This window comes from Hakea prostrata, chromosome 2 (genome assembly GCF_041222555.1).
Source record: "Hakea prostrata isolate BN-2017 chromosome 2, UWA_Hpros_2, whole genome shotgun sequence".
Classification (NCBI taxonomy): Eukaryota; Viridiplantae; Streptophyta; class Magnoliopsida; order Proteales; family Proteaceae; genus Hakea; species Hakea prostrata.
In genome coordinates this window covers 62,492,342-62,505,217 of record NC_142601.1, presented here as the reverse complement: position 1 = coordinate 62,505,217, position 12,876 = coordinate 62,492,342, and the positions used below count along the sequence as shown (strand labels likewise).

At 38.7% G+C, this 12,876-nt stretch overlaps 2 protein-coding genes and 1 non-coding gene across 4 annotated transcripts in view; all 3 read left to right on the top strand.

Annotated features, from left to right (window-relative positions):
• The first annotated feature begins 3,810 nt into the window (after nucleotides 1-3,810).
• TRNAK-UUU (transfer RNA lysine (anticodon UUU)) lies at nucleotides 3,811-3,883 on the top strand. The gene has a single exon. It is a non-coding gene; the product is annotated as a tRNA-Lys (tRNA).
• A 383-nt stretch (nucleotides 3,884-4,266) lies between these two features.
• On the top strand, nucleotides 4,267-7,958 carry LOC149025517 (FKBP-like peptidyl-prolyl cis-trans isomerase family protein; the record flags this gene model as incomplete). Its single annotated transcript, XM_089145734.1, has 3 exons — nucleotides 4,267-4,401; nucleotides 5,354-5,470; nucleotides 6,903-7,958. Coding segments are annotated over 3 exons (375 nt in total), but the record flags the coding sequence as incomplete, so codon positions are not given.
• A 163-nt stretch (nucleotides 7,959-8,121) lies between these two features.
• Nucleotides 8,122-12,876, top strand: part of LOC149025516 (SCY1-like protein 2 A) — a 29,860-nt gene continuing 25,105 nt past the window's right edge. Inside the window, exons 1-2 of one of the 2 annotated variants that reach the window (XM_089145726.1) lie at nucleotides 8,122-8,872; nucleotides 12,070-12,174. In XM_089145726.1, the coding sequence (XP_089001852.1) occupies nucleotides 8,381-8,872; nucleotides 12,070-12,174 (597 nt within the window). In that variant the 5' untranslated portion in view covers nucleotides 8,122-8,380. Of the gene's footprint in view, nucleotides 8,873-12,058; nucleotides 12,175-12,876 lie in introns of both variants that reach the window. The other variant, XM_089145727.1, reaches the window with a different exon arrangement.

The following is a 12,876-nucleotide window of genomic DNA, read 5'->3' as shown; positions in this document are numbered from 1 at the left end:
CCGGCCCCCAAATAGAAAAAGAAGAAGAAGAGAAGGGGATTGATTCCTTTTTCCATGGGGGTGATCAACATGCTCATTTTTTCTTATTTCCACTTTACTTACAAATAAATAAATTGATTGTTCGTATCAAGAAACACCGATTATGAATGATTGACCTCTTAAGTCTTGACTATAAAAATCATATCCTTTGTCAAAGAGATAGCTTAGTAAAATTATGTTCCCTAATAATCAAATATAAAACTTTTGAGAGGAAACTAAAAATAGATCAAGATTAGATATAAAGGAGAAATATAAATTTTTCTAATTTTAATTATTGAATGGCTGCATAAAGAAGAAAATGGCCAAAATTGAAGGGAATGGGTTCTTTGATCAAATGACATACTTTCATACTAATAATTTGCATTTTTTGTGAAATATGATTTTTTTTGGGGGCAGGGTGACCTAATCAATTTATTCAGCAAGAGATGAAATAACAACTAAAGAAAGTTCTCCCTCAGTCAGCTTGGGGATAAGGTTCAAACTTCAAACTACCTTGAAGTAGTTACTTGGTGAAATAATTGTTAGATTGAGGTCAGAATTGCCAGCACAATTATATGACATCCAATACCAATCCCTAGATCATAGAGGAGATTTCTTTATACCATGATGGCTGAGAAGAAACATTATACAATAATATATCTAACAGAGTAACATCTCTCCTCCAAATAAGTTGACTTCTAATCAAATGGTATTTGCAGATCTATAAATTTAAATGGAAGCAAAATATGATCATTTCTGCTATCATCCACCACATCCTCCCCCGCATCCTCCACCACATCCTCCACCTCCGCCATCACCACCATCACCACCACCACCACAACTATCACCACCATGATGCCCACCTCCATCGTGATGACCACCATCACTAGCAGTGGTAGCAGCAACGCCTAAAGCAGGATTTCCATCCACCATAACAACCATGCCACCATCTTTGATGTTCCTGCTGCTAGTTACTCGACTTCGTTGAACACTGACAGGAAGAGGAGCAGAACTTGGACGATGGTTTGGGTTGGTCTTGACTTGTTCTTTTCGATATCTCTTGCAAAGAGAAATCAACAGGTACAACCCTAAAGCAGTCACAAGAGCTGCACTGCAAGAAATAAGAGCGATGGCATAACTCTTCATAGTCTCTCTCTCTCTCTCTCACTTAACTATTGCCTTTGCTCAAGTGTTACATGGAGCTGATCTGATTCTCAATTTATAGCCCAGGTTCAAAGCAAAAAGTCAACTTGGAGTGCAATTTCTTACTGTCATAGGCGAAGCTTATAGCGAAGCTTCATCAATTGATTTTTGGGTTCAATATAAGTTGCTTGTTTCTACGTATGATAGTTTTCTTACGTCAGAAAACTGAGCTAAGCACAAAAGATTCATATACAAGGCACTCATTTTATTGGAAACGTATGGGTTGTCTCATTTCAAATTATAATTCTCTAAATTATTCAAGGAAAAAAAAAAGAAAGTCTGAAGTTCTCCCTTCAAACGTATGGTTTGAAGCTCTTGTTTGTGTTCGCATGATTGTTAACTTGGAGCCCAAGTTTAAGCAAATGAAAACAGCAAACCCTATGCAATTTCCTGTAGTTATCAATTGAAATCATTGACGTTTACTCATTCCAACAAAGCAGCTTGGTCTATACATATAACAATAATGTGTATGAAGAATAAGTCAAGCTCCATTGACTTCCCAAAATTTCCAAAATGTGTTTTCAAGTAAGGAAAGCCAAGTACCTTCTTGATATTGACATTAGACTACCTTACCAGTTTGCAGTTTAATATATAAAAAATTAATTATGTTGAATGTTGACCCAATATTATTATTGGTTTCCCCTACTATATATGTTCAAAACTATGTCAATTCCTTCTCCCATAAATGTATAATTTGCAAAATTATAACAAGACAAAGTCGTAATTAATATAACTCATTCAAAACTTGCATTTAGTGAATTTTGAATCTTTAGGTAACGGTGGGTCTAAATTGTGTCACAATTAATAACAATCCTTAATAAGATTCTGTTCACATACTATTATAAGTTTCCTATGAATCAATCTCTAAGTTGAGATAGTCATTTCAATAATTTGGTTATGTTTTATTATTTTTTTTTGTAAGCAATTATTGTTTTACTCAGTTATGATCTTATTGCTTGTCTGGACATTTTCGGATTAATGCCAACAGAATTTAAGCCCAGCTATAATTTCCATTTTCAAGTTCTTAACATAAAATATAAGAAAAGTATATTAAAAATAAATAATAGTTTACATATTAAATTAAATATATACATTTTACAGCCAGGCTAGCTTTATTCAAAATCTATGATGTGGATTGTGGAACAGTAACACAGCCCACGGTTTTCTTATGCAAATCGGAGCTAAATTTGATAATTTTCAGTTAAAAGCCAAAGCTACTACCACCATCGAATCCTCCGCCTCCGCCACCACCACCATGATAACCACCTCCACTATGATCACCACCACCGTGATAGCCACCTCCACTATGATCACCACCACCATGGTAGCCACCTCCACTATGATGACCACCACCGTGATAGCCACCTCCACCATGATAGTCACCGCCACCATGATCAACACCACCATGATAACCGCCTCCACCGTGACGGCCACCTGATACCCCATCACCATGATGACCACCGCCTCCTCCACCCCCATGATAACCACCTCCACAGTCAGTAGTTGAACCGCCGTCATCACCTCCTCCTACATCAGCAGTAGCTAAAGCACTGGCATCCACCACAAGAACCATGCCAGCACCTTCGGTGCTCCGACTGTTAGTTCCCCGACTTTGCTTAACATTGCCATAAACAGGTAGAGAAGCAGAACTCGGAAGATAGCTTTGGTTAGTCTTGATTTCTTTCTTTGGACTTCTCTTGCAAAGAGAAATCAATAGGTACAACCCTAAAACAGATACAAGAATTGCACCACAACAAACGAGGGCGATGGCATAACCTTTCATACTCTCTTCCTCTTTTTTTCTTTTGTAGAACAAAGTTTATTTATTTAAAAGGAGAATACCCTGTTACAACCTACTCTCTTCCTCTCTCACTTGAGCTCTTCTGGGTTGCCTGGGAATTTTCTGTCGAGCTGATATAATTGCCAATTTATAACCAGAATTTAAGCGAAAAAAGTATAATTAAGTTGGCGCGCGAACTATTTCGTAAGTCATTGGCGAAGTTCATAGTGAAAATCATCGTTGATTTCTGGGTTGAATAAAAGCACCTTGTTTCTATATTTCTAACTTCCAGCGGTATGGTAGGTCGAGATCGAAATATCGATAACTGTACATTTAATGGCAGCATTCAAAGACTTATTAAAATTCCAGAGGCATGGTGTCCCACAGCTGCACTTCTAGCTAAGTGTGGGGTTTGAAATTTTGCCCATTTTGTCTTTTCATGTATCCAATTTTCGTTGTTTTTGTGCTTTTCGTTTTTTTTACGGTCGTCAGTCGGTGAAGATGATTATGATGACGATTCTAGCTCTTAGCCACTGTATGCTTCATGGTTGTTGGTTTTAAGAAAAATTCTACAGATAAGCCGATAAGGCTTGGAGAAATATGAAAACGTCAAAGAATTCCCTTGTATGAGACTTTGATGGAAGAAGGGACGAGAACGACTGTTCTACTTATTCTTCGAAGTTTCCAATAATTACGACTCTTGACTTATCATTCTTCTCTAATTCAGTTGTCATGAAAACAGTTGTTACAGTGTAAAGAATCTAATACAACAAAGTGAAGTTATATAAAAGAACCACATGTTCATTCAAGCCGTCTTAGCTCAGCTGGTAGAGCGCGTGGCTTTTAACCACGTGGTCGTGGGTTCGATTCCCACAGACGGCGTATTAATTCTTAATTTTCTTTTAATTTCGTTATTAATTTACTTCTTTCTTTTCTTTTTTTTTTTTTTTTTTTTTTTTTTTTTTCCCCCCCCCCCCCCCCCCCCCCCCCCCCCCCCCCCCTCCCCTCCCCCCCCCCCCCCCCCCCCCCCCCCCCCCCCCCCCCCCCCCCCCCCCCCCCCCCCCCCCCCCCCCCCCCCCCCCCCTCTCCCCCCCCCCCCCCCCCCGGCCGGGGGGGGGGTGGGGGCCCCGGGGGGGGCCGCGCCCCCCCCCGGCCCCCCCCCCTTCCATATTTTTAATGGGGGGGGGGGGGGGGGGGGGGGGGGGGGGGACCATGTGGTTTTCTTTTGTTGGGCAGAAATGAGTTACTGGACCTTGATTTGAATTTTGGTTGTAAAGGTTGCAGTTCATTACTATGGAAGGTTAGCAGCAAAACAAGGATGGCTCTTTGATTCAACTTATGGTCACAGAGATGAAATGGGTGAACCAATTCCATTTGTATTCATACTTGGATCTGGCAGAGTAAGCTCAGAAGATAAGTTGTGTTTTTCTTTGTTGATAACCCTGTTTATGATCTATTCACAACCCCCCCCCCCCCAAAAAAAAAAAAAAAAAAAAAAAGGAAAAAAAAAGAAAAGAAAAAGAAAGAAGAAAACCATCGTTTATGCTTAGCCATATCTGTCATTCGCGAGAAAAGCCTTAGGGTGGAAGGTGGGGGCATGATCTTAACAAAGGTGTACGTTGTTGTCCCAAAACTTTCCTTAAAGGAAATGGCATAGACATGCTGAGTCCCTGACCTACTAGATTGCCCAATCTTCTAAGAGTTAGCTGTAAAAGACACTCTCAGATTTGTGTGACCGTTATAATGATGATTCTTTCCCCCACAACACCAATATATATCACCATAACACAATTGAGATATAAATGACTACGGGAACGAGAAGTTATATATATCACCATAACACAATTGAGATATAAACAACTATGGGAATGGGAAGTACCTTGTTTGTGAAAAAACACTTGGTTAGACACTATTACGATTGCCAACCCCTACTAAGAAGTAAACTTTCTTTGAATCACCATTTTTTGTTGTTACATTAATTCTACAAGAACCCATGTCTTGGTGTAAAAAACTACTCTTAGGGTATGCCATTTTCTTGTTTTCAATTGTGATAAATCACTTGAAATGCTTTAAAAGAAAGTGGAATTTATTTTGTTGATTGGATGTTTGTTTTCTTCCATCACACATCAACCCCCCGCCTCTTATTTTGATATCCTTTATCGCATTCTGAACACTTGTGTGTTTTTTCATTAGCACTGTAAAAGAGTGGTGTACATAAAAAAAAAAGAGTTGAAATAGTCATGGTCATGTTTCACTGTAGGTCTTATAGAAGACTTTTCTTCCCCCGTGATGTATCTTCTATATTAATTTATAGTTGAGTCTGCAAGGTTTAATTTGAAATACTTTATGTAGGTCATTTCAGGCATTGAAACGGCTGTGAGATCAATGAGAGTAGGGGGTATCCGTAGAGCCATAATACCACCATCCCAAGGATACCAGAACACATCGCAAGAACCCTTGCCACCAAATGTATGTATTCATGTCTTTCTCCATTTAATTGGCCCTCTCTTAGCTCTTGAATTGTACAAATAAAAGAAGATAAAGTTCCTGGAATACAAATGGGTTATGGACTATATTAGATTCATCTATCGAGCTTAATATGGTCTACTGAAATTTTCAAAGTTCAATTGCTGTGCCATTGCTTGGTTTTTTATTTCCACTTGATTGACAGAATCATATCTAAGCTTGTTTCTCATGTTATTGTGGCTTGTTAAAGAAATAAAAAAAAAGCGCCGTACCCATTCCCAGTGCACCAGGCTTTTGTGTTTGATGGGTCTTGGGAGGGTCAAATGTACACATCCTTACTTAGTGTGGCTTATATTCCCTATGAAATAGAAGGGATGAAAAAACTAGTTACTGATGTAGCATGTGAAAGAGTCATAATGTCCTCTTGTCACTCAAAAGGAGGAAAATAAATGAAGGAAAAGAAAACATAGGTAATCATGTGGTAGTCTTTAACAATGAAGAGTTATTTAATTTTATACTCATATGTCTGCCTGCATCTATTTACCCCTTAATAACTTCCATAGCAAGTTGACTTACAATAAAAATGATTTAATATGTGAGTTTTGGCTTCAAATGGAGGAACTGGATATAGTTGTTCATTTCATTGATTCTTTCTGATAAGGTTTATTCAAAAGCATTCTGGAGGCATTTATGGTGGTAGAAACTCCATGTTTCTGTAGGTTTTGGATCGTAGGTTTGAACGATTACAGATGAATGAAAATAGGCTAGTAATATTGTGTGGAAAATTCTCTGGGGGAACTGTCTTATTTTGCAGACCAAAATGGGAGTTTCTTTCAATATGAATTCTCTACCTTTTATGTGAATTCGAATTTCTCATGAATTTTTAAGGGTCTCTGATTCCTTTTGACCTACCAAAATGTACATGTATAATTGACATCTGAATTATCAATGATTTTAGATCCAGTGGTTTTAAGGGCAAATCAGTTGAAGATCCAGTGTATTTTCTATGGCTTTGTAAGCTACCCCATCTGTGAATCAAGTCAACCCGAGGTGCCCATGTCATCAAGTATCGAATCTTGCATGATTGGTTCAGGGTTTTAGTAATCTCAGTATAGATTCTCTGGGCGTACATTGATAGCAAGGGAGAAACTTACATTATCTCTAAAGGTGGCAAGAATTTGTTCCTTAATGCTATCTATCATCAAAGATCCTATTCTTGTAAGCTGAGATGGTTTTGTGTGAATGTGTTCAACTCATCTTCTTACTGCTCTTATGCTGTTTTTTCCATTAGGATTTCATGTGATTCAATGTTGTTTTGGGCTCACTTAATTGATAGAGTTCTCTCTTCTAGTGAATCTAATCAGCTTGTCCATAAAGAGAAGGAAATCATGTTCCTATGCGCTGTTCTGGGATCTACTAATGCCTTGTTCTCCAGTTTTTTGACAGACAAAGGCTGTTCACCACCATTTTCAACCCAACACGTCTGGCTAATGGAGAAGGCTCAACACTGGGAACTCTCGTTTTTGACATTGAGTTGGTCAGCGTGCGGCATCAGTGAGGTGAGCTGTCATTATTGTCGAATCAATATCTTTATGGAGAAGCAGTTGGACACGATTTGATAATTCAAGTTGGCCAGTGGTGTCAATCCCGTTGAATTCCTCAATGTTCAATAGAAAATATGTAATTTACATGGTGGTGACATATCACATTTCCTTCTGAGTTGCAGGGATGAAAACCTAAAAAGAGTATTTAAAGTAGTGTACAACCCCTCTCTTACCTCAATCGGAAATCAAATTGAGTTGGTTTGGTTGTGCCATATCCAGATCCCCTAAGTAAGTTTAACTTAAAACGATTTTGTTGGTTCTCTTTCTCACCTCACACATTAGCAAGGGAAGTGCTATGATCCTCTGTAGTACTTATTCAATTGGTGGACCCCAAACCTTAATGAACACATTCTCCATCCCTGGAGACTTTAAAAGTAATTTTTTTTTGGTAGCATAAAAAGTAGTTTAATGCTACGGAGATGATTGAAGTGGATCAACTCTTTCTGGCGATGAGAATTATTCTCTCCTCTCTCATTCTCTCTAATATGTGAATCGATATGTTAACAAAAGGGTTCAAGATTTTTCAAAAGCAATGCAAAATACAACATTGCTTAACTTAGAAGGCAAGAATAGGAAAACTTCCTTTCCCCCTGAAACTATGTCGAATTATTTGGACTTCAACATACTTTTGATCAAATCTTAATCATTTTTCTCGTAAAATAATAAATATTTTAATAAAAAAGGTACAATTTACATGCTAATCTTTTGTAGATTCCATATGGTGTATATTCTCAATGAGTCTATATGTTATCTTGCAACCCCATGTTAAAATTTTGCTACAAAAAAAATTTAAAAAATGTAAGCCACCAAGGGTTGCAACTTGCAAAAAGGAAATTTAAGAGAAAATAAGTACCAAAATTTAAATTGTAATCTGCAGATTTTCCGATTTTATTTCGATTTTATTTCGATTTTTGCAATTTCCGACGAATCCGAACCTTGTAGACCTAAAGGCCAGGAAACCGCAATCCACGGCTCCACGGCTCCATGCCTCCACGCCTCCATGTTGGATTCGCGAATGAAGGGAGAGAACCGTACAGATAATGTCACCACGAGGGTATACTTGTAATTTAATATTTAAATTTGGCAGTACCGTCGGTAGGAGCAAAAGAAGAAATTTCCTCGCAAAAGAGCGAGAGACAGACGAGAGAGTCATAGAGAGAAAGAGAGAGGTGGAACCTGGAAGCGCCAAGACTTGCTGATTGATCTGTTCCATCTCGGCCACCTCGTAGGCTCTTCTTCTTCCTCCCTGAAACGAAACTAAGTTTATACCCTTAATTGAAATTCAATCTAACTCTATATTCGAGTTTTAATGATGGCTCTGAACATGAAATCCCTAACGCAAGCCCTGGCGAAGACCGCAGCTGTGATCGAGAAGACGGTTCAAACAACTGTTCAGGAGGTTACAGGTCCTAAGGCCCTTCAGGATTATGATCTCTTGGAACAAATCGGATCTGGAGGCCCTGGTCTCGTATGGAAACTCTACTCTGCAAAATCCCGTGGATCTACTCCAGCGCAGTATCCGATCGTCTGTGTTTGGCTCCTTGACAAGCGTGCACTCTCCGAGGCTAGGGTACGAGCAGGTCTCTCGAAGGCAGCTGAAGATGCTTTCTTCGATATGATTCGTGCCGATGCTGCTCGTTTGGTTCGGCTTCGACACCCTGGAGTTCTTCATGTGGTTCAAGCTTTAGATGAGAGCAAGAACGCAATGGCGATGGTCACTGAGCCGCTCTTTGCTTCGGTTGCTAATACTCTTGGTGCCGTTGATAATATTGCCAAGGTGCCCAAGGAGCTCAAAGGCATGGTAGGTAGTAGAAATTTAATTTTAGTTGCAGAGCTTCCGTTCTCAAATCAATTTATGTTGGCTTGGATCTTAATTATCATTCAGTTGACATGTTATTCTGAATTCTTTATGCAAAATTGAAAATTCGTCTAGGGTCTCTCTATTGGGGAGATATCCATTAAATTTTCCTTTTCAATACTTCGGAGTCCCTCATTCCTCCTGACGGATGTTGGGCTTCTCAGTAGCTTTGGCTTATTTCTATATATTGCTGACGACTTAGCATGTAATTAAAGGCGGTGGATTCACTTTGAGGATATTGAGTAAATCTTACTCAAGTGCATGTTACGTCCCTGTGGGCTGGAGTTGTTGTACTACAGTGTAAATTTTGTATTTGTTCGTTTCTGTTGCTACTGAGACTGGAGCTGTTCGGGTGAATGATGGCCTGGTTGTTTTCCTTCTTTTTCATTTCCAACTGCACTTGAAACATAATTACCTCCAACACATCGAAATTTGTGCCCTTGCATGATACTTAGGACCGGTGGGTTTTACTGGATAAGGTGAGTGCACAAAATTGAGGTGGTTACTTCAAGGATGAGTTGAATTGTTGTTTTTAGAGATATGCATCTTTTGTTTGATGTAATCTACGACCATAGTCTAATCAAGATCTTAAAAGAGGATGCAGTGACTTATACATCCATAAATGATTCAAGTGCTTATGGGACCTCTAATTGTAGCGTATTCGTATGCAAGAAGAATTTGTGAATTCTTATTAAATTTTCCTTATAGATAGAGTTGCTTAATAGGAAAGGATCTGCAGAATCAATAGATCAGGGCCTTCCAAGGAGCGCAGTTTTGAAATGGGATCAGCTCCGATATGAATGAAAAGAGAAAAGTAAAAATGTCGTAACTGTGTTTTGCATGGAATAATGTTCAAGAAATCTGAGCGTGTATAAAACCCAGTTGTATATACCACCTTCCTCTTGTTACAACTCTTTATCTTGGGAAGCTGTTCAAGGGTTCACGATAGTAGAAATGCACAATGATACACTGGTTATTGTGTAGATGATGTAACCCATAGTTCACAGGTCATCCTCATGCCTAGTGGCACCGATTACCCAAAGAGCATCTGTTGCAGTCTAAGAGTCAACTTCCCAAAGATTAACTTTACAACCTCAGTTTTTGGAATTGAGTAGTTCAATGAAATCCAGGAACTTATCTAGTTACCTTGTATAAAGTTCATGACGTAGATTGAAGCATGGATATTGGTCCATTGAACCCAAAGATGTATGAGTGGTAAATAAATAGAGATCTGTTCCCCTCCTGCCTGGTTTTGTGACTGGAACTTCTCTTGATGTTCTTGCTCCACTTGAGTTGGTGCATAATTTTGGAAAACATTGTCTATTTTTGGTGAAAAATTTCTTGTTGATTCTGATCATGAATAGTTACAGAAACTGACATATGGGCTAATATAAGTGCGCATAATCTGCTCGTGGGCTATGTTTGCATTTGTTGAAAAGGTTTTGGTGGGGGATTTCCTAAGATGGTGAGAGGAGTGATGAAGGGTTTTATTTCATTCTCGTTGTCATGGTTGAATTCAATTAGTAAAGTTACATCCAGAAGGAGTTAAACCAAAATGGCAGGAACAAAACACTATGACACAGTCATGACACAGTCAGGAACTATGAGGTTATGTCCCTGCAAATGAAGCCGCCATATGTTTTCATCAGATGACTGATGAGATCTGGTATTTTTGGAATAGTTACAAGCTCCAACATCGAGTGGCTAAGACTGAAAATAACTGATAACTATTCTATGGTGAACGCCTAATAGTTTTCAAGATGCAACTTCCGAAGGCAAGTTTTTAAAGATTGTAACCAACTTATAAATATGTAGCATCCCTTTCTAGTGTGAACTCTTCATAAACTAGATGATGTGTAAGCTTCTAAGAGAATCACCTGAACATAGGTCAGTAGTATGCAGATTAGATGTTCCCCAGCAAGGTGAGGGTGGAAAGTGTGTGTGTATCTGAATACCAGAACAGCAACGGAACACATGAATATCCTCGTTGATGTTTTGAGTAGGATCCCTGTACTGTTTTAGCAATCCAAGTTTATCCTTCATGAGGCAAAAGTACCATTGAACCTTTGTGGCAGCTTTTTGCTATGCTGATAATGAAGTCCTATTCCATTTGTTTTGAGGCCTCTACCATATGGCAGAGGACGCCTCTTCTAGTTACCTTGAATCCTCAATGTGAATAAATCAGAAATTGCGGCTATGAGTTGTAACATCATTTAAAAGAGTTAATTTCTTACATATTATTGAAATGCATGGTTCCATCATGGAATACATTGTGAAGTTCTGATGAGATCTGACTCTTTCTATTTATATTGTTTACTTGTTATTCCTGTAAAAGTGCATTCCTTCGTTGAAGCCTCTTGTATTGAACCCCTCTCTGATATTGGAAATTCAGACAATAGTCTTCAAAGCGTCGCCTACGCCTTGGCCCTTTTTTGGGTCGAAGGCGAGCTGGTTTCACCTAGACAATGCCTTCGTGCCTTGCTTGGTGTCGCGTTGGTTTTCATTGTCTGCTATCTTTTGGCCTTGCCTTGTCGTGTTGACAACTATTATTCGGATGACTCCATCTTTTAAACACCCCCCCCCCCAAAAAAAAAAAAAAAAAAAAAAAAAGAAGCAGCAGGAAATTTCCTATCTGGAAAAACATGGTCGGGCACTGCTTGAAAGGCTTTCATTGTTTGATGAACTTAAGAGTTGGTCTGAGGAGCCATGCTCAGAATTTCTTTTTAGGTGTATTCTATATCTAAGTTGGTCTTAGGAATCATTATCAGAATTTATTTATAGAGTCTGTAACTTTAGACTCAATGCCTCAAAGGTCCCTTGTAGAATTTTAAATTTCTGATAGTGGCTAGCCAATTTGGTAAGTTGGGATTGGTGTATGAAGTATGAATCCAATTATGATAAGCATGCATTCCCTTCTTTAAGATCCTTTCCCTTGTTCATATGTTTCTTTTGCTTGAGAAGTATAAAAGCAGGCCCAATTGATTGCTCAATTTTGTTGCAATTTGACCTTATTGTTCTTTATTAATATACAAAGAAACCTTAAGTGGGCATTAGTGTTGTATGGAAGTGTTTCAACCTCCAATTTACAGTTGATTTTTACTTTTGTATATTTCTGAAAGAGTTTTTTAGTTTATTTGCAGGAAATGGGATTGTTGGAGATTAAACATGGTTTGCTCCAGGTTGCAGAATCCCTGGATTTTCTCCATAACAACGCTCGTCTCATTCATCGGGCTATATCACCTGAGGTTACACCTTCCTTATCTTATGTTTCTTATATATGTTTTTTTCCCCTAAAAGACTACAACAACAACAACAATAAGCCTTGTCCCAACTAAATGAGGTCAGCTACATGATTCTTGCCTTCCAATCAGTTCTGTTTGAGGCCATGTTAGATACAACCCTCCTCTTTTACCTGGGCTTGGGATTGGCAGCAAAACACTGGCGGAGTTTTTTTTCCTCCTAAAAGACTAAAATAAATTAATTGAAGAAAGGGGACATTGTATGAAGACCACAACAACAAAAACAACAACAACAGCGTAATTTCTTCCTATACATCCAACCCTTGGCTTTTTTGGGTCATCTGAGCCATTATCTGGCCTCATTCTCAATAAAAAAGAGTTATTCCCTTTGGGCTCGATGTTTGCTATTTTGGTGTATCTATCTCCATGGAAGATACCCACCTAGCATTCAAAGCTTCGCCTCTACAATATTCAGATCATCCTATCCTGTCCTTGAGTTTTATACACTGCTATAAAAATTTAAGATGTTAACTACAAGGTGAATTCATGCTGCCATATCAAAGTCACAGATTATGAATAGATGAAAACTAATATGATATTATGGTTTGCTTTTAAAACAAAGTGGATGGAGCGAAGCCTCTCCTAACTCTTCTTTGTGACCTTAATGTATCTGAGCGCCCAAGCAAAGGCCTCTGTGTTGTGGAAGGA